General features: G+C 41.2%; 1 protein-coding gene across 4 annotated transcripts in view; it reads left to right on the top strand.

Annotated features, from left to right (window-relative positions):
* Positions 1-1,997: 1,997 nt before the first annotated feature.
* The window catches only part of ARNT2 (aryl hydrocarbon receptor nuclear translocator 2), a 99,133-nt gene continuing 79,489 nt past the window's right edge, over positions 1,998-21,641 (top strand). For 2 of the 4 annotated variants that reach the window (XM_051628070.1, XM_051628067.1), the window contains exon 1: positions 1,998-2,105. In XM_051628070.1, coding sequence (XP_051484030.1) covers positions 2,075-2,105 — 31 coding nt within the window. In that variant the 5' untranslated portion in view covers positions 1,998-2,074. Of the gene's footprint in view, positions 2,106-8,747; positions 8,773-19,604; positions 19,750-21,641 lie in introns of those variants that run through there. The other 2 variants (XM_051628069.1, XM_051628068.1) reach the window with 2 other exon arrangements.

The following is a 21,641-nucleotide window of genomic DNA, read 5'->3' as shown; positions in this document are numbered from 1 at the left end:
CCTGAAGCGACCGAGTTACGCCCTGTTGCCTGCAGCAGGGTAAGCTACTCCAAATGTTGCTTTCCTCATTAAAGGTAAGAATCTAGAAACACTGTGATCAAGTTTCTCTCAAATCACAAGAACGTTTTACCTGACAGGAATTTAGCTGTATTTGCAAAATTGCTGATATTAACACAGTCTTCTAGTATTAGCAGGGTAAATGGCTTAAGATAAGAATTAATATTACCTGCTAAGCATCCAAAACTCCACAGCATAAGGAGGCACTCAAGCAGTGAGATGCTCAGAAAACCTGCTCAACATCTGATAGGCAAAAGCACAATAAATCAAAGATAGAGTAAACTTTCTAGATAAGCAGGAGTGTTTAATGCTACTCTGATTAAACTAATCTACAGAATATGAGTAAACACAGCCTCCATGCCTTTTCTATCTTTCTGCCAATTTCCATGTTAATGGCTAAAATTGTTTCAGGTTACTTATTGAGCAAAGCAAGGGATTGATTTGCAACTTTTCGTTTTGAGTGCTGCCATTAACTTCTGCAGAGCTGTTCAGGGCAACTGAGCACAGCCACGGGGAGGCATTTAAAGATTAACAGGACTTTGCAGCATTCCAGGGGTGTGAAAAAGCCATCAAATTTTTTTTTTATTTTTTTTTTTTTCAGTATTACATACGTACATGTGACTGCTGCAGTTACTAAACCAGTGGCTTCCCACAAATCTTGGGGTTTCTTAGTTCTGTGACACTGGGTTGTAGGGTTGTTTTTTTTTTTTATCTTAAAGACCTGAGCTATGAGAAAAATTCCAGATTCCATTGAAAGTCTATTTTTTAGTCCTTGTGTTTGTAATGGAGAGCATGAGAGAGTTACAAAGGATCAGTTGTTCAGCTGCACTACTTGAACGTGAGCATGGTGTGAGGTAAACCACTGTTTTTAGAGGGGTATTATACAACTCTTGTACTACACCCAGAGGAGTGCAGAATGACCTGCTTCTGAATTCTTGTATATTTTATTAAAGAACTCCAAGCGTTACTACATTTTCTTTTTCAACTCCAGGAAATTAGTGTTATTAATGAAGGATTAGATGTTTCTATACAGCTCTACCCATTTGAAGCACCAGGTCCTCCATCTTACAGTCAGATGTATGCTCAGTGTATTTGTAATGCCAAGACGACACTATCACTCCTCTTTTTCCCCAAAAAGGATTCACTTCACACTTGACTGAACACCAGCCCCATGTCAGCATGTGTGTTGGTATCAAGGACCCACGGAAACGGCACTGCTGAACCCTGAGCTGAGGAGGCGTCGGAGGTGCTATGGATTTATGAGGCTCCATCCCACTTCCATCTCCTAGAGGACATCCCTGCCTCAAGGTAGACGGGATGTCATTGTCTGGGGTCAACAGGGACGGTGTTGCCCAATTGTTCCCCTCCTCTGCGCCCTCAGTGGGACCTTCACTTTTGGGTGGTGGTAAGCTGCGCCACGACCACCACCCTCACTTTTAGGGGCGGTGGCAGCACCTCAACCACCGCCCCTCAGTTTTAGGGGGGCAGCAACTCAACCACCGCCCCTCAGTTTTAGGGGGGCAGCACCTCAACCACCACCCCCTGCCCCTCTCGCCTCCACCAGAGCCCTCTCTCTCCCTCAGGGGAGTTGGCGCCCTGTGAGGAGCCGCGGCCGCTGGGGCCGCCGGTTCGAGCCCCGAGCGGGGCGGCTGGTTCAGCACCGGGGCGAAAGGCCCGTTCCTCCCGGTCTTCGCGGGGCGAAACGGGCGGGGGTCCCGCCCGGTCCCCGGCGGACGCGGGCCCAGCGCACATGTGCGGCCGCCCGGCACATGCTCATTGCGCGCAGCGCATGAGCAGACGCGGCGCGGGGTCCATCGGACATCTTGGGCTGCCCCGCACGGAGCGGGCAGCGCCGCCGCCGGGCCCCGGGGCGGGAGCAGCTCCCACCGCCCCCGCGCCTCCCGGCCCGCCCGCCCGCGCCGGCTCCGGCTGCCCTCCCCTCCCCCTCCTCCCCCGGGGCTGCTCAGAGCATCCCTCCTCCCCTCTTGCGTTTGTCTTAATTCCGCTCAGAGACAAGATGGCAACGCCGGCGGCGGTAAACCCTCCCGGTGAGTAGCTGCTGCTGCCGTCGCCCCCTGCCCTGCCCTGCCCTGCCCTGCAGGGCGTCCGCCTCGCCCCCGGTGGCCCCGCCGCACCACACGTCCCGTGCCCCGCCGCAGTCACACGCCCGGCTCCGGCGCGCTCCCCGCAGCCACGAGGGCGGGCAGCCCCGGTGCCCACGGGCTCGTCCCGCGGCTCGGCGGGGGCCGCTGGCTGCGGGCCGGGGCGGGGAGAGCGAGCCGGGCCGCCCGGGGCCGGGAGCCGCCCCCCGCCCTGGGACCGCGTCCCGCCGGCAGCCCTGGGCGGCTGTCTGGGGCTGCGGGAGTCCCGCTGCCCCCGGGTCGCTGCCGTTGCGTGTGGGCGCTGCAGAGATGAAGTTTTGCATAAGCACACGCGGTCCTGGGGCAGGGAAACGAGCCAGGACGCCTTGGTTGCCCCGCCGAGGAGGGCGGTGATGGGGCGGTGGGTTTCGGCTGCGCTGGGCAGACCTGTGTCTCCCCTGGGCATCGGCAGGAAGATGTGTTTTTTCCATCCTGTGCGTTGCCAGGTTTATTTTTTGGAAGCAAGACCGGCTTGTGAAGGATTGCTTGGAACCGAAGCAGGGCGTCGAAACTGACCGAGGGCACCTCAGTGTGTGCAGGGTCTTTGTGTTTGTTTTCTTGCCAAAGAATGCAACAAATACTTCCTGTTAATGCTACATTGAGGGAAGAAACTTACTAAAATCTCCTCTTTGAATTTTTTCGTGAGGGAGGACATTCCTTGACGTTGTGTCATGTGTCTGTGAGGTACAACGTTGATTTTTCTGAGTGTGTGATGGAGTAAAATGAGTTTGGATGAAAAGCTGTAGTACATTTTTTGGAGATGTAATCAGAGCAACAGTTTCAGATCAGCAAAATAAGTTGGACAATGGACCTTGCACTGGGCTCATGAAGACTATTGTTACCAAAAGTGCATTCTAGGTTTACGTGTTTTAGTGTGTGGTCACATTTTGGTCATTTTTTATAGAGTTGGGTGGAGTCCTGACAGTGAAGGACTTTCTTGAGTAAATGCCAACTAATGTTTACAGACCCTTCTTCAGATTAAATCCTGCTGTGGTTGGTCATGTGGTTGTCATACTGAAAGTAAATATTATGATATAAACAATTGATTTGGTTCAGTGAGCGTCAGTAAAGTAAGCGGGAACAGATCTTTGCCAATCAGATTAAGTTTTAATATCAGGATTCTACATACTAAATGAAAATCAATATTTAATGGAAGATTATTAAATGAATATTATTTAGCCTCCTGGATATCATGTCATGCATGATAACAGTGAGCTGCTTCATGGACAAAGTAGGATACAAACGGCCTTTTTTGACTTAGGTCTGGTTTGCCATTCTTCTGTTGGCCCTTCCACAGAAGGATCAGCCCTGACTGCTTTGTGGTCTTTGCTGAAACCACTGAATTATAGTAGAGCCCTTTTGTACCCACCATTTCCACTTTCTCTTCTCCCCTGCCTGTTGCTGACGCCACGAGAAGATGTGGTTGCAGGAGGTACGGTGAGCGTGCAGCACAGAGCAGCCTCAGAGTAGGGCTTCAGAGTTGTTCTCCTGCGAGCCAGGGAACGCTCACTGTGTGAATTCAGAGAGTTTTATGGGATTATTGAAGAAACAAACAAAAAAACCCATGGGGGCAACAAGAGCACATTGGCTGCGTGAACCTCTGTGCAGTGATCTGACACAGTTGAAGTTGACTTGCCTTGTTGTCCTCGAGATCTCTTAAACCCAGAAGTGCTGAAGTGAACCAATACCTGCTTCTACAAGGCTGAGATTACAGAGCATCGTCTCATTCCTCTAGGCAGTTGGAACAGATCTGGGCTAAAAAACAAATTCACTGGCTGTTAATGATCCCCCTATGGTTTCTGTGTGTGCATGTTGCTGTCAGGCAAATAAATGTAGCTGTATGTGGACGAACTCAAAATGAGTTTTTTGGGCTGTGAAGAGGTGAGGAGACCTCTCATCTGAATTGCAGTGCTGTGTTTGCTCTACCATGGACAGCAGAAGACAAGAGCTGCACAGAATACCTCCATTTATCCTGCAGGTTTTTAAAGTCATCATCTGTTGCTTTTGGTATTTTTTTGGATTAAATGTGAGGCAATGCAGAGAAACAGTCAAAAGTTGTAGCAAGAGGATTTTAATACTGCTGTTTTTCTCTTGGGGCCAGATCCTGGCTGGAGTAACATGAAAGTAGCCCAGTTAGTACTGGAGAAGCTGTGCTGCCTTATGCTGGTTGATTTTTTGATCCATGATGTTAGGGGAGCACAATAGAGAGATTAACTTGTTAAGCATCTTTAATGATGATTAGAAATTACAATATGATTAAATTTTTATTAAGCAGTTGTCTGGGGCTCTAATAACAGTTGCTAATTTAGGGAGGACATTAACTTGCAGCTACCACAATACAAATACTTGCAATTTTAGTAAGATTCTAGATAGTGGAAAAGGGATCAGTGGAGGCAGAAAATCTGGATGTTCTGTAATTCTGCATGTGAAACTCTTTTAGTGTGGGTTCTCCTGTTACAGAACAACTCACTGCTCTGCAGCATCATCTTTTCTCTCACCTTAGAAGCGGATTTTTTCATTTTTCTACTGATCTTTTTTTTAATGAAGAATATGAGTTATGAACATTCATGGGAGTGGGAGCAGTTTGCAGCATATCCTGGCTAGGACTCACAGGAATTGCAGTATTGGGGACTGAATCCTGATGGGGGTAACCTACCTCTGGTGAAGGTATTTGTCCATAGCTGCAACTAGACATTGCACTGACAAAACTGAGGGGCTGCTCTTTCTTTCTCTTCCCACATGCTTAACCTTGGGATTGGAATCTGGTTGGAAGTACTTTGTTCATTTGTTGTAATCTGGATGACTAACTGAACTGTGAAACACAATACAGGTGTGTGGGAAGCTCATCTGCATTGGCACAAAGCTTCAGAATTAATTTATTTCCTCCTGAAACAAGATTGGCATATTAAATGGGACTTAAGAACAAAAAAATTGCGGAGGTGTAACAAGCATTTCATAAATGACTGCTTGCAGCCAAGTAGCAGTGCCATGTCTGTTGTAAATGTATGTATTTTTGAAAGGCAAATGCTTCCATAACTATTGATACTTTGGGGTCAAATTTTGCTTAACTTGCAGTGCAGTACATGACGTGGTGGTTCTTGTGTTAGCCAAGCTGGGATGAAAACATCAATCTTTGAATGAATTCAGCATTTTCTTTTCTTGAGACATTGCTTGGTGTTGGGTGATGAGTTCCAGTCTGGCTCAGTCTGAGAGATAGTCCCAGAGCAGCAATTTTCTGCTGTGATCAGGTGATGTCAAACGAACAGGTTATCATCAGGATCATCCTGATGATCTGGCCACTCTTTTTCTTCAGTTTTCGTGCAGCTTTGAATGGGTGATCAAAAAAAAAAAATCTTCTACTTCAGTGTTTTAGATTTTAAAATTGTCTGTTCAACTCAGAGCCCAAAAGTTGTTGTGTTTTATTGGTACAGTAGTAACATCACAATATAGACTGTCCAGTATACTCCAAAATAAATTTAACAGCTTCCTGGGGAGTAAATGGAGTGTTCTAGTGATGGAGGTTATAATGAACTCTGATGTTTCTGGGATGCAAAAATTCATCTTCTTTCTAAGGTAATGTTACAACAAAGGTCTCAAAAATGTAACACTCATTAGCTTATGCGAAGTTTAAATTGCAGGTCTTTGTCTTCTGTTTTTACATCTTTCTGACTGCAGAATTTCAGTCAAACTGTGGTATGAGATGATAGTGCCTCTTGAATTGTTCTGTGATGATATTTTGTCCTTCAGGATTGTGTACCAAACAGTAACTTGCATTCAAGATGTTGGGCATACAAAAGATTTCATTTCAGGATATCTCTTCTATCACACAATTTATTTATTTTTTTTTAATGTGCACATGTAGCTTGTGGTTAGTTCCAAATATATTTTTAAATAGATTAATGTTTCCCCATGCCTCTTAATAAAAATGCAAAGCCAAAGAGGTATTGCTGATTTCTGTAATATCAGATGGTATTGCTGATTTTTCTTACGAGTAAGAAAAATTGCTATAGAGATTAGGTAGCAAAGGAAAAAAAAATAGCCTTTTCAAAGCAGTCAAGGCAAAATAACACTGTTGATTATTGTTATTAAGAGGACAAAAATGGGGCTGTCATTATGAAGATGTATTTGGAGATTATGCTTAAATGGCTTGTGAAGATCAGATATGAGTGTAATTTAGGGTAATTTTTGGGGTGTTTACTGCTTCATAACTGACAAGTAGGAATGGAAAATGTCTTAGTTCAGTGCTTCCTGCAGAAAGCACAATGTTATTAAAATTTGCAATAGAAAAAGGAGAGAAAGGTCTTGAGTTTAAGACAAGGGGATTTAGATCTCAGGTGGTGTTACAGATCTCAGCCAGAATTTGCAGTCTGTCTATAGCAAAGTGTCTTTGGGTGGCCAGGAGTATTTAGAGAGAGATGAATCAGCTGTGGATGAGCTGTTCTGTCCAGCCAGCACTGTGAAGTGGAGACGCTGCCTTGGGTGCAAAAGTGAGCAGATGCCAATCCAAGCTGCGTTCTTTTCTTGACTGTAAGACTGTGCTCAATCAAGGCTGTGCAGGAAAGAAATCTGCAAAGAAAGAGGTGCTCCTTCACCCATTCTGGAAGATAATTTGTGCAAAAACATGAGGTTTTGTGGATGATACAGGGAAAAATCTATCTGAAATTTCAGAAATCTTGAATGGATGCTTGCTGTCTAAACAATTGGTAGTTTACTTCTTGCTAACAGTATTTCCTTTGTTTGGATGTAAAGCATTTCCTGTCACCCCATCTGTATTAAACATTCTGTCAGATGAGGAAAAGACAATTTTTATAAGGCTGCATTTGTACATTTTAGTTAGCTTCTGCTTATAATCCAGATAAGATAGATGCACATTGTTAGAAAGAAAAATAACCTTCAACAAGCCACAAAAATTCATCATGTTTCATGGTTTAAAATAAAAATCCAAATGAAATTTAATTTACTGAATAAGCCCACATGAATCAAATACCCACCTTATGACTATTCCAGAAAAAACTGCTTTGTTACAAGATCTTACAAGAGTTCAGCAAAATCTGGCCTTTAAACTGCGTAAGTTACATGGTTTGAAACTTTGGTACCAATAAAAAAATGCCTTTTTTTTTTTTTTTTTTTTTTTTTTTAACAAGAGCTGATTCAAACTTAATTTTGGATAGTCAAAATTTCAAATGGATCTTGGTGTTATTATTTACAGGGATTAGTGGCCGTAGTCAGGCAATGGGTAATGAATTAGAAGCTGTTTTCTGGATAGATGTAATTTCCTTTTTTGTACCCCAAGCACGCTGGTGTTCCTTGGGCAAAGCCATCTGCACAAGGAGAAAGAGAAATCCTTTGTTTTGGATACTCTACATATTGATGAATGTTTCTAAACTGTCTGCTTCCTCTTTTTTTTTTTTTTTTCTTTTTTCAGCTTTTTTTTTTTTTCCATCTTGCCTATCTAGGATTTCTGTCCTAGGGTTTCAAACCTGCTTTCCACTTCGGTGCCTCTACCTTTCTTTCAACTCCGGTAACTACCGTGTTTTAGCCGAGGTGCTGTGCTGAGCTGTGTATTGACTTCTCAGTTGCTGCTGTTTAAATTTAAATGGATCCTGGCTTTGTACTAGTCCTACTCCCAAGTCTTTCAACAGCTTATAAATTCAGACTCCATTCTATAGGTAGCATCTGAAGTCCTCCTTAATGACAAGTGGTACTTTTCAATCTTAAAAGTAGGAACTGTGCTGTGTTCTGTGTAACCCCCCAGGTACTGTAAGGTATAAACTCTTGGCTCATATCAGAAGCCTCTGTTTTCTTCCTTCTGCCCCAGATATATACCTGTTGTGGTTTTTTTTGTTCAAGGACAGCTGGTAACATTCCTTTCAAATGTTTAGATTTGGGCTGCTGCCTTTTTCTCTCATCCAAGTGACAACTGCATGTGACAAATAGAATAATATAAAATTATTCTAATTTTTCCTCTAATCAAGCAAAAGGGATGTTGAATTGTTTATTTGGTGGCTTTGTCAGCATGCAGATCGGAAGGCTTTTCAGGTAAGTTGCTCATACGAAATGCCTGAAATGGATAGTAATTAACAACTGCCTCTTCATTGGTATGTTAATTACACTACCATTTGTCCTGGTGCCTGTCCTTGTTTAAATGTTCGGTTACACTGAACTGGAGCCTTCACTTCCTGGCAAACACCGAATGTATCAGAACAGTTTGACTCTCAGATATATGCAAATATTTTATGGGTAGAGGCATGCCAGTAAATCACTGAGCTGCAAAGAACAAAAACACTGCATATTTGTATTCCTCTGAGGTAAAAGCAAAACCCATTTCTTTGGAATATGCAGGCGTGATTTTGAAAAACAGTCACCACTACTTTCCCAGTAATAATCAAGAACATAATTTCATGGAAGCAGATAATTTTAGGGACTTTCTACTGCTGACTCTTTCTGTTAGTAAAGGCAGGTGGATATCTAGGTGCTGTTAAATGCCCTTGCAAAGCATGGATTTTTAAAACTGTGTTGCCTGTAATATCTGGATGGAAAATCAAACTGAACTGGAAATGCTTTAAAACTCCAGGTAAAACTGATTATTTTGAATACAATGAGAGTTAAAGTAACTTCTTATGCATAGGTCACGTAGGTACTCTCTGATCTCATTTAACTTACAGTTTAATTCTTTTGAGAATGCAGATTGCCTTCTGTTATTTGGATGGTGCTTTGCGGAGCGCATTCCCAATCTTCAGATACTCCTGCAATAAGGAAAAACAGACTGTGTCGTACAGTAATTAATGCCTTGGACAGGGACAGACTGGTAAAGGTGTGTGGCTGACCAACATGTCAGTATGAGGCTAGTATTTTAATTTGCTAAGCTTCAGTTGCATGGAAAACGGTTAATCTGCCCAACACACAGTGACCCTCATCCCCTGAAATAGGGTGCTGTTTGTAACAGTAGCTGTGGGAAATGGATTATGGTCATAAAATTAGCTATAAAATGGTACTAGCTACTGTGTGTCACTGCCCTCTGAGTCATTTTTGTTCTGTTTATTGACAAAAAATATTATTGCTGTTGGTACTGCAGAGCCAGAATGGGCATGGGCAAGCTGGATTTCCATGGTTTCGTGTCCATCAGACAAAGTTGCTAGCTCTATTTTGAGTTCAACTTTAAAGATTTTAAGTACTGCTAGAAAAGCTTGGTTTTGAAATGCTAAATTCTGTGGTCCCATCTGCTGAGAGGCAGCTCATGCAGAGCAGTCTGCAGAGGCTGGCCCTGGGAGAGACTTTGGGAAAGTAGAGGTCAGTGTGATGACTGCTTCTGTGAGTCATGTGTATGTCATCGTATATGGGGACACCAATGGCTTCCTCAGATCTAATTCATTTCTTTTTAAAGCATCTTTAGGAGGTTGGCTGGCCTTCTATGTGTAGTTCCGTCACCCTATGCTTTCTGCAGTGAGTAGTGATTTGACCAGTTGTTTGTTGTACAAAACAAGACTGTATAATGAAAACTTCCCCTTATTTTTATGAGATTTTCAGTGGCCTTAGGAATAAAATGGCAAGTTATTTGAGCTATGTAAAGGTTTCTGTGTTTCTGGGACAGTGTTTCTCTGCTGATTTGCTTTGTTGATGGTTTACTGTAAAACAGAAAGTTTTTCAGGTTTATGTAAAAAAAAAAAAGAGACAAAAGATTACTTTGCTGTGCAGTTGGGTTTGTTTGCATCTTAGCTGTGTTGTATTTCTGCTTACCAGTGGAGGTTGTAAGGATGCATTTTCATTGTTGGAATTAAAGTAAGGGAGCCATCATTAAGAAAAATACAGGAGCATTTTCAAACTCTTTTGCAAAGAGAACTGGGAGATAAGAATACTTTCTGAATGCACAGGCGCATTTAAAAGGCTGGCTGAAGTTCTGCTAGTTATTCGTCAGCTCCTTTCTTGCAGATATCTTATCAGACCCAGCTTTCTGTCAGGATATCTCTGGGGGTATACAGAACTTCACTGACTATGAAGTATCTTTATAGAGGTGTCTTTCTGCAGTGCAGGAGGACCCCATCCTTCCTGGGGTGATCAGGACCTGCTGCCTGCCTTCTTGGAGGTCACCATCCATGGTGCTGAAAGGGCACCAGGGTCTGTGCTCCACCTCTGCTTCCCCACAGCTCTGGTGTAGGTTAGAGGCTAATGGGGTGGATTTGAGCTGCATCTCTGAGTGGTAGCCAGTAGCAGTTGAGATGCTGAGGATTTCTGTTCTCCTGGCTCTCTCATTATGGTGATCTCCAATAAAGCAAACACTGGACTGCTGGAAGCAAGAACATCTTGCATGAGCATAACAAAATGTCACATGTTGAGGCCTGCAGAATCCAAATTTCACTGTTCCTGCATAAATCCATAAAAAATGTGTAATGTCTTTGTAGATTCTCTGTTGGAAATTCTCTGGATCCATGAATTAAGGTTGAGCCAAGTTTCTCTAGTGAGGTAGGTGGGACTGAACTGGATTCGGAGAACTGGAACTAAGAACAAAATTGCTAGATCAGACTTGTGCTACATGGAACCCCTATCCAGAAGTAGCTTGTCAAAGATATTTTAGAATAAAGTATAAAATTCCCATTACAGATACTTACAGAATAAGACAGCAATAGAGAGTTTTCTTCCTCTGTTTGTGATGGGAGTTATGAAGTGCTTAGGTTTATACCAGTCTTTGTGGCTCTTTGTAGTTTGCTCAGGCTTGAGACTTGATTCTCAAATTATCACAACTGTTGATCTTATTTCTTCTAAATTCAACCAAGTGTTTCTGTACTTGCTGTACTTTGTGATGTCTTCCTGAAACAACAAATGAAGGCACGCCTCTCTGAGATGTAGTATTCTTCTGGTTAATGTATCATGATACTCTTTCATCCTTCCAACAAGATAACATTATATGTTTCCAAGTTATTTCCTGACTTTAAATCTTAATCTTATTTTTTAAATTACGTGCTCCTGCTCCTTCAGCCCTTTGGTTTTGAACTGCAAACAAAACTGAGGCTTATGATGGTTTTTAACATTTTAGTGAACTCTGCAAGTCTGAATATCTTTTACTTTCTCAAGCTTTGCCCTTTTGTTCCTTGTGTTTCTCCCTCCAGGTTTCATGCACGCTTCCAACAAAGAGGCCACGTAAATCTGTAAGTGCTGTTTGAGGTGAGGCAGCTGTAGGATGGCACTGTGAAACAAAATCGTTATGCTGTGGTGCAGATGGGTGGTTTTACATGTTGGCATTTTGGTTGAGTAGAATCAATTGGAGATGTGTGAGTGGGTGGAAGGAACATTAACATCAAGTTCATGCGGAATTATGTTTTGCTTGAGGAAAACTATTCATTAGTCTCATAGTTGGCACATGCCTTTTTATTCCTTCTCTAAAGTAGTATCTGACTACTTTGATGAAAAGGTTGATATGACAGTAAGGAATTGGTTCTGTCTCATCTCCTGATGATGCGCAAAAGCCTTTCTGCCCTTGGCAGAACTGATTAAGACATGGGCAGCACGCCAGTCCTCACTTTGCTCTAGGAAGGGCAAACATGTGGTAAATGCTTCAGGGTACAGAGAGTCGTGGCTCCATCTCTTAGGCTGTTATGTGTGGAGATTAATAACATTGTCTCTGAGTTCAGACCCAGAACTCATCGTGTCTCCACCTAAACCCCTTTGTTGGCATTGGTTTTTCAAGATGGTCTTAAGGACAAAATGTTCTTTCATCATTGCTAAATTTAAAATTAGTATGGTAATTATGAGTAAGAACTTCAGAGACCAATAAATTCTCACTTTGCAGGAAAGTCTTGGCTGTTACAAGCTCTTTGCATTTTTTACTTTTATTGGTGTCTGGATATCTCATGTCTGAGAACTGACCAGGGAAGAAGACAGTCTTGTGGTACAGGCAGTGGACAGGGTTCAAATTTACTACAGACTTCCTCCTTAACCTCTGACAAGTAATGTTCTCATGCCACAGTTAAGTAATCTAATTTTTGTTTCCATTTCTCTTGCTTCCAATTTGCATGTCCTGCTTATAAGACTCTGCATTCAGGGATGCTTTTCTCATATGTATCATATGCATATAAAATGGCATATTTGTAGGGGAGTATGGAGAGCCTGTCCTGGAGCAATTTTTTTATTGTGATGTACTAATAGATAATGTTTCAATAGCCAACTTTCATTGCAACCACATTGATTTTGGATGTGCAAAGATTTTTTTCTCCCTTTGGAAAGCAGAGGAGATAAAAAAGCAGAATTTACAGCTTCTTTCTCCTCGAAAACAGCAGATATTATTTATTCCAGGCACATGAATAGCCATTAATCTGTATTTTCATTTTACAGTAATGTTGGGATAATGTGCTTTTTAAGTGAATTGGGAAAATATAGGTATAAGCATAAGTTGATACCTGTCTCAGTGCTGAACTGCCAATGACCCACCTAGCTTGTAGAGTCTTAATACAGGCTTTACAACTTATTTCTTGCTGTCTTGACTTATGGTGGCTTTTTGTCACTTAATTGGCCTTTGAAAACATATTAGTTTGTTCTCAGCCAGTTACAGCTTGAATTAAGACTGAGAGCAAAATATTCATTGCTTCATACACAAATTAAATTATCAAGCTATATGAAAAATACAGTTACACAGATCAAAAAAGTATGAGTTACTTCTCAAGTGTTTATTGTGTGTTTGAGAGTTGAATTTAAAAACTAGGAAGATGTATTATATGGGGATATTTGGTTAGTATAACTCAAACTGCTCTCTAAATTAAGTCCATGAGCTGTCCCTGCAATGAAGTACATTTTCAGAAATGAAATAATTATTCTTCCTAATGTTAAAATGTATTCATAAAGTATCTATGGTGATTTCTTGGTAAGTGCATTTGGCTGCCACCAGTTGTTTGCTCTGTTGCATAGAGTCCCTGTGCTAGCTGGAGCCTGATCACCAAGTTTGGCATTCAGAGTAATTTTATATGTCCTTTGCACTTGTCTGTGCTGCTCTTAAGTCAGCAAATATCAAAGGAAAAAAAACCTAGTTTGGTCAATATTTACAGACAAGTACTCAGCTTGTGTTTTGACAAACATGCCGTTTGTTTATAGTGAGGTTTTTTTCAGTATCATTTTTCACTTCTGGTTTTAATATATCCACAGAACTGTCTGTATACTTTTGGGAGCAAGTGGCTTGTAATGGATGTCTAATCGTGTTTAATATGAATATGGGGACATGGAAAAAATAATATTTTGTTGTTTAATGTTTTCATTTGTTTGGTAGTTCCCTGGTAGAACATCCAGTGAATTCTTGTATTCTGTCATTCCATAAAAGCAGTAAGAGCATGGCCATTACAGCTCATCACTTCTAGATAGCCTAGCAGAGTTTACCTGGAGACATAATTTTCTTTCTGATATTAAAATCCATAATTTTAAAAAAGCAAAATATGAGATTCAGTATTATAAACGCTCTTCAGGAAGTAGCTCCGTGAAGAAGTTAAGCAGAAAAAAAGGGTTACAAAGTTAATGACAAATTCTTGGGTCTGTAGTCAACTTAAAGTACCAGTAAGGAATCTTCTGCAGCAGTGTAGCAATATTTTGTATTTACTAAATGCCTGTGGAGGTTTCCCTTATGCCACCTTATGAAGTGTTCTATTTGGAGCATTTGTGGGTATACAAATTTCTAGAAGCTTCTAGACAAAATTCTAGAAGCTAAAGCAAAAAAAATGCACCTTTGAACTTCAAAAAGCCTGTGGGGTTTTATTTTTATTTATTTTTTGTTATTTTCAGACATGAAAGGTGTAATATGGGAAATTACCTAAAAGCAGAATGTTCTACACAGTGTAATTAATGATCCTGGGGCAGTGAAGAGTAGAAAAATCATGAAGAACTTGATTTATAACTTTTTTTGCTTGCAGAATAATTCATATTTAGAGAAACTCATTTTCAAAGACATGGGGTAGCTGCAAATATGGGTTGGTATGTCAGAGTATTAAGAGTTCAGAAGGTGTTCTGAAGGTTGTCCTCTGCTGGAAGACACATCCAGATCTCTGGTAGGTGCCAGCTAAATGTGAGAAGACTGGTGTACTCTCTTCAGGTGGCTTATCAAGGTCCAGGTCAGTTTGAAACTGGGAATTTTTTTTATCCACTGCTGATTTCTGTGGCCTGAAGGCTGGAGTTTGGGAGAGTAATGGTTTGGAGTAATAGATGACACAAGCAGTCTGTTATCTTGTACATCTCATTTGAGTCATAGGAAGTTTTTGATCCTTTTTGCTGCAATGGGAAAGTGAGGTTAGCTGTTTTCTCCCATCTCTAAAGAAAAAAAATGAAAGAAATGGTAATCAGAAAATCTCCTTTGACTTACTGGAAGTTCAGTAAGGGGCAAAATGAACTGAATGTTTAATATGGAAGGCTCAGGTTGGGTTTTCAATTTTTAGACAGAGGATGTTGCATTAGAAATTGTGAGGAAAGGGAGAAGTACGAAACCACACCTGACATGGTTTGTGATGCATATTGGTATTCTTTTTGGGATGTTTCACATAAATATTCTTATTCTTAGTAATGAATTGGGAAGTAGAAAGACCTGAAAGGCCAATTAGTTATCGTTACATCAAATAAGCATCATTTGCTGATTGATCAAGCAGAACTGAAGTCATTAGTGCTATCAGTGAAATACTGTTTAATGAAAACAATAACATTCTGATTTCCCATCAGTGCCCAAGGACACTGCAAATATACTGATAATTAAGTATTTGGTAATGCGAGTTGCTATTCTGAATGAAATTTAGATTGAACACACCCTTCTGAGGGCACACTTTAAAAACATCTTCGTCATAAATAAAAAAGGCATTTGAAGGCTGTAAGTAATTTTCAGTTAATACTTTAAATCAGAGTGGCCTAATTTTCACGTCTTTGGAGCTGGACTATATTGTTCCTGAGCTTCCTGCTGCTGTTGAGGAGTGGGTGTCTCTGTGTGTGTGGGTGCATCACAAAAGTCTCAGGTCTTTGTCAGTAGCGTGGTCAGTGGCTTGCAGGACAGCTCATGGGCCACCACCACAGCAGCAGTGGCTGGTTTAGGCTGATGTAGTTTGACAGACACCACTTCCTCAGAAATGCTTTGTGCAGATCTTTCAGGGTCTTCTTACCAGCTCTTCCATGATTTGGCTCAGTGAGATGACTACCAGAGATGGTTTCTCGCAGTGCTCTGTTGTAGTAGGCAGGTCAGGTGCAAGATACTATTTCAGTCTCTCTCTGGCTCCTTGGATTTTCAAATTTTTTAATTTAGGATAAATTTTATAAATACTTGCACATCAGAACTTAGGCAAGGCTTACTCTGCTTGTCCACGTCAGTGAAAAGATACTTATGTGAAATAATTGTAAGATGGGACCAGGAATGAGTTAATTCGTAAAAACATCTCTGCTCATTGTTTAAGAAATACCTTGATAAAGTTCTTCCAAGTTAACCCAGAAGTTATAGTCATAAGTACTGCCTTGCATGCTTGTGAGATCTGATACCTGACTTTATTTTTGTTAGCAGAAAATATGGTCAAGAATCAAGTGATGTTGGGTCTCAAGTCACATAAAACTACTTTTGTGTGAATTCTCTGCAGTTCTGGATAGAGAGGAAAATTAACATAGTTGAGTTGGCTTCAGATTCCTAGGAAAGCTAGGCTACCCCTGATCTGCATTTGGTTAGGATCAGTTTTGGTCAATGTTGGAGGCAAATTTGTTACCCATTACCTTTATTTCATTGCATATTTACAGCTATTCAGTATGTTGCATTTAACTGATAAGAGTTTAGAGCAATGTCATCTTGTTATGATGTAAACTCTGGAGAACCACCGTATTGATCTCAGTGGGGTTTTTCTTGTGTATATCATTGTAACTGTTTTAGTAGCAGTTTTAAACTGACATGAACAAAATAGATTTTGCAATCAAGCGCTGATATTATGACGAAATCTAAACCACCTTCTATTGCTTGAAAAAATTGCTAGACCTCTTCATAGAAGATAATAAAAGTATTATGCTAAAATAAGTAATTGGAAGATGATTGAATAAAAGTGAAGTCTTGATAGTTTATCTCCACTCATTGTTAATATTTATTTATCATAAAGCAATTGCATAGGAGTTTATGAAAGGACAGTAGCTTGTAATCATCTTTGGACAGTTATTTGTCAGAACAGGGAAATGAGGCAAGATTAGGAGTTTGGGGAAGGGCAAATAGCAGTGATGATATAAAACTAGTAATCAGTGATCTAAAGCAAGGGCATACTATGGAAAGTGCTTGATTTGATTTTTTAATGAAATAAGTTAATAGTGGTAGTTGGCTGATCTCCTACTTTTATAGAAGAAACACACTTGAGAAATGTTGTGTCCCATGATGATGGTATAAAAGTTGGCTATCCTGTCCTAAAATAAAGATGTTTCAAGCCCAGCATGACTTTTCCAGCACTGGCCAAAAGCAGGTGCTTGGAGTATAAAATCAGAGCAAGTATGTATGATGCTTCCCCTGGGTACCTTCCCACCCTCCAGCCATGTGTGACTCAGAGGCTCCTTGAGCCAGGCATGACATTTGTATTTTGTAGCGCTCAAAGGATTTCTTTTCCATGATATTGCCCAGGCTGTGCTAAAGCCCATATCAAATTCTCACATCCACAGCTTCCCGTTGCAGGGAGTTGAAGGCATCCAGCAGTGGTTGTGACTGGTCAGGAAGGCCTGACAAAAGTAGTAAGGATGTGAGAAGATAAAAGAGGTGAAAAGGAGGAAGTTGTAGTCTTATGGAAGCTGAAAGTTTTGCATTGTCCTCGTGGCATGGACAGTCTACGGGTGTCTCCTAAGAGAGGACAAGCAATCCAACTGGAGAAGGAATCTGGGTTTAGCTCTTCTGTTTTATATGTGTAGTCATGCGGACAGCCAGCAAGGGATATGATGTCATGCAGGGCAAGGAAATGAGTTAGCTGAGAGAGTTTTTCTTTCTGTGTAGACAAAAGTCCAATCTCAGCAAGTTTGAGCAATGCGGAGGCAGAATGTGAAACAACTTGGACATAACTGGAGTCACAGTGGAGCTAATGGTGTGGTGGTGTGGGCTGGCTTTTTTAACTTGCACTGGAGCAAACTGAGAGCTGCCCAGTTGGCTCTTTGCTTTTCTATGGAGCAACAAATCTTACCAAGCCCTTTTAACAAACAATTAGTGATAATCTTTTGGGCAGGGTCACAAGCAGATGTTTTATTTAATTTAGTGTTATTATGTTGGGCTTTAATGTAACTTTAGCTTGTCTTGCAGCTCCCACTTTACTTCCTGGAGTTTTACTGTATGAAGTAAATGAAAAGTTCTGTTCAAAATACTTAAAAAAAAAAGTTCTGTATATGAATATCTAATTGAATGCCAACCAAAACAAGCTAAATGAAACAGGCTTCTTAAATGAAGAGTTAATTGACTGAGCAGGATCTTTCTCTGAGAAATTTGAAGGAAAATTATTACACTTTGTTATTTTTTTCATTGTGTTTGTTTGCCCAGGCTTGGTGTGTGGTTTTTTCAGTTTTTGTAAGTTCATTAATGGGTCAGCTTTGGCCACTTCTGCACGACAGAACAGCCATATGTGGTATTTGCTAGTTCTGACACTAAGTAAAAATTAAGGAAAATATCTTTGAATTTTATCTTCTGTTTCTTGCACACAACTCATAATTATGCAGTTATTTTTGGCAAGTACAAAATGTCAGGAGAGAGGAGGAGGAGGGAGGATCACCATTCATTTCAAATGGAATTGAAAACTCATTTGGGGAGCTTAGTTTATTTTTTTTATTTCTTCATTACTTTTACCACATGTCACTAATATTAAGTCAAAATAGTATCAATAAAACCAGGGCAAATTAAGGCAGAAAACAGTTAAGTGAAGAATTATGTTGTGACAGTGCATGATCATGTATAAAATGGCCTAAGACCAGGTAGGGTCACCTTCAGGCACCGTAAATGATCCTGCTGCTGTTGGTTGCAGTTTCACCCTTCATGTGAGCTAAGGACCTGCTTCTCTTCTTGTAATAAAGGTTCTATGAATCCTGAAACAGCCTTTCAAAGCCAGATTTTCACCCTCTCTGCAAACCATCCTTTTACAGTGGCTGCCCTGCTTCTCTGCCTAATTTGCATGCACATTTTCCCACTTGTGGCTATTTATATCTGAGGGACTTGCCAAGCCTTGGAGGCTCAGGTTGTTTTTTAACGCAGGGCTGGTCCCTCGTAGCTCACTTATTTGGTGCGCTCCTGATGTGGGATCCAAGAAGTTCTTCTCTTCTAATGTGTGTGTGGAATTTGTGGAAATTCTTGTGCCTTGACCACCGGGTAGATGTGGATGAATGGAACCACCAGGCATGACTGGAATACACAAGGTGATTAGCATGAAAATATGAATTATAAAAAGAGAAGTCTTGTCAAAATAGCATTCCAAATCACACGTATTGTATGGAATAATTTTGGAATGTACAAATCATAAGATTGATGTTTCCACCATCCAGTTTTGGATGCCATGCTTTCTGCATGCCCAGTTTTGGATGCTTCAGAGGATCCTCCTGATTTTCAGAATTAAATGCTTATCCTGCAGGGATCTGCCTCACATTGTCCCACAGGCTGAGCACTTAAATCAGGAATTCCCCTAAAGTAGACCAACACTCTCCTTGTCAAGGTCTACTTCTAATTGTGTCTGCATCCCACCTTTTTTTTCCACATTCCTGTGGTGTTGTCGAACTAAAGGGCACACAAAAAGTATGGTTTGTACTGAGATTTCAGGACTCCACAAAAGGGTTGTGTGGACACAACAATGATGTGTGTAGGCACTGTAGAGGATTTCACCTCTTTATCTCTTCCACTCTACTGTTGGGGCACGTGGTAGATACCTCTTACATTTGTTATGTTGCACTGACTTTGGCATCTTGTCCAAACCAACTGCTGAAACAGCAATGAGCAGCTGGATTTGGCCTCTGGACCACCAGTTGGACCACTCTCTTAAACGGTTTGTTCATCTCTGCTGAACAGCCAGTCCCCTCCCACCCCCCAAAAGGAGCAGCTTAATCACATCATCTCCCCCCACCTTCCATGCATACTTAACATGCACCTGTGATGCAGACGGATGATAAAGCCCTGATTTTAATTTTAAAAAAGGGAGTGTTTCTCTGGTAACTGCTTCCAGTATGCTCTGATTTTTCTTCAAGATTATGGAGGACCCCCCCCCGACCCCAAAGTACAGAGCATCGTGGTGGCAGGGAAGTATCTGAATTGTAGGATTTATATATTATTTGTAAAAGCCCTCCCTGTCTTAGCAGCTGTTTCCAGAACCTAAATGGTTAAAGTAGAAAATGTTAGTAATTTTGCTGCAAATAAATTGATCAGTATGCAAGACGGTTGTCACCGGCTGAATCATGGTCCACAGTTAAGGTAAACAGATCTGTGATGACATTTTCTGAGCAGAATACCAATGCTGCTACATTTCTTCCCAGAGGTTTCTGACACTTCTTATATGCGGATAAAATTTCTCTCCAAGAAGCTTTTGTTTACAGGAAAGAAACAGCATCTTCGTAAGAGTCTTCCTTAAAGGTGGGATTTGTTATATTTCCTGATTCATTTGTTGTTGTAATTGTGTTAGGAGCATGGAAAGGAATGTCTTTGCTTTTCTGCATGTCCTCTCTGTACAGTAGATCTTTCTGATGGGGAGTCTATTTAAAGTATCTGGCAACAGAATGCAAGCAAAACAATATTAACAGTTATCAGAAAGAATGAAATATTTTATTTTTTTATGTTCTCTGAGAGTGAGCTGTTCTGTTTTATAATCTCTGTAGTTAACATGTGAAAAACACCGACTGTATATACAGCTAGATTTTAGCCTAGATGGTTCTGTGAAATATATTGAGCTTCATGATGGCTTCATTTCTCATTGGCATATTCTAAAGTAAGAGACACGATGTAGTTTATTCTTAAATGTCTCTGTGCTGGGCAGAAAATCCCCTTTGCAATTCCCTGCACCCAAAGCCTTTTTGCTGAGAAGCATCTTGACTCCCCTATAACTTCAGGGCGTGGAAAAATACAGTTTCCAAAGAAGTTCTTGAAATCTGTTTTCTTAGAGTGTTTCAAATATCTGTGTCTGATGCTGTTCACAGGAGATGGCACATTTTTAATTCTGTATTTAGCCCTCAATCCACATTTTCTTGGAGGTGATTGACATCTCAGTCGTTCTGTGGATTAGTGGCTGGAAGTCTGTTGCATTTGTATTGATAGAAGTAGAACCTCATTCATTTAATCAGATGCTGGTGTCTGACTTTAATCCCCTTTCTTATACTAGGTACAGAAGGATAAAAGAGCCCTGTGGAGGGCATGCTCAGTGGTACCTGACATGTAATAGCAAACCTGGAACTGGTCGTAAAAGTGACTCCTGGGGATTCAATGGGGATTCCATTGAAGTTGGTTTCTCCTGTAGGCATGAGGTTTAAATCTGGCCCTCTCTGTGTCTGGTGCATAGCCTGGGATGCCCAAGTGGCTGAAAATCATGTGGTTAATAAGACCTTTTGTAAGATGACCTTACAAAGTCTCATCATGCACAGCATCTGGTTGTATTTCACAGCTTCTCAGTGAGATGTACAGCTGTGGTTTCTGGAGAGGAGCAGAGTGGGAAGGGCCATCTCTGGAGCTGTGTGGAGATGCAGGCTCTGAAGACACCTGGGCAGAGAGCTGTGCTTCTCCAGGGGATGTTGCAGCAAGTCACAAATTCTTTTCAGAGACAAATCAGAGCTGCGTTTCAGGCAGTGGATCTGAGGGGGGGCTTGAGTTTGAAAATTTGGGCTTGAGAGATGTGAGTACCCTGATTAAAAAGGGAAGTCCAGGTTCATCCTGGTGTGTTGCACTGCCCAGTAGTAGTTCTTCCTGTGCCTGTGGTTCACGTGTGCTTTCACAGCTTCCTCATGCAGCATTTAGCTTGCTTTTTGTGTTTGCTTTGTGCAGTGCACAGTAGCTGGTTTTTGTACAGATGTCTATAGCAAAGTTTGAGATGAACATGGAATTTATTGCATATAAATCCCTGTATTTTATCTCTGTATTTGTAATTTAGATTTGCAGATTGTCTTTTATTTCCCTGAATATTTGGGGAGTGACTTGTATGTGGCTCTGGAGGCAAATGGAATATCCAAGCTTGGAATATCCAGCAGGAAATTCATTCTGGACAGAAATGGAAGGACTAATTATGCTGCTTTTACATTGAGCACTGACATTGTCCCTGGACTAGTGTAGCTCCTCAGGGATGCCCAGGAGTGTTAGTGGTAGGATGATAGTGGTAAGACAAGAGCTGCTACGTGTCATCTAAAAGGAAGAATATCCAAGAAAGATTGTGAGCATTGTGCTGGGTTTTATTTTAATGGTGTTTCTGTGTTCTTTGGCAGATCTCTAGGTAGCTTTCTAACTTCCATGTTAAATACTGCCTGTAGTTTTTTAGCAGAGAA

This window comes from Apus apus, chromosome 10, assembly GCF_020740795.1.
Source record: "Apus apus isolate bApuApu2 chromosome 10, bApuApu2.pri.cur, whole genome shotgun sequence".
In the NCBI taxonomy this organism is placed as follows: domain Eukaryota; kingdom Metazoa; phylum Chordata; class Aves; order Apodiformes; family Apodidae; genus Apus; species Apus apus.
This window is presented reverse-complemented; position numbering and strand designations above follow the sequence as displayed.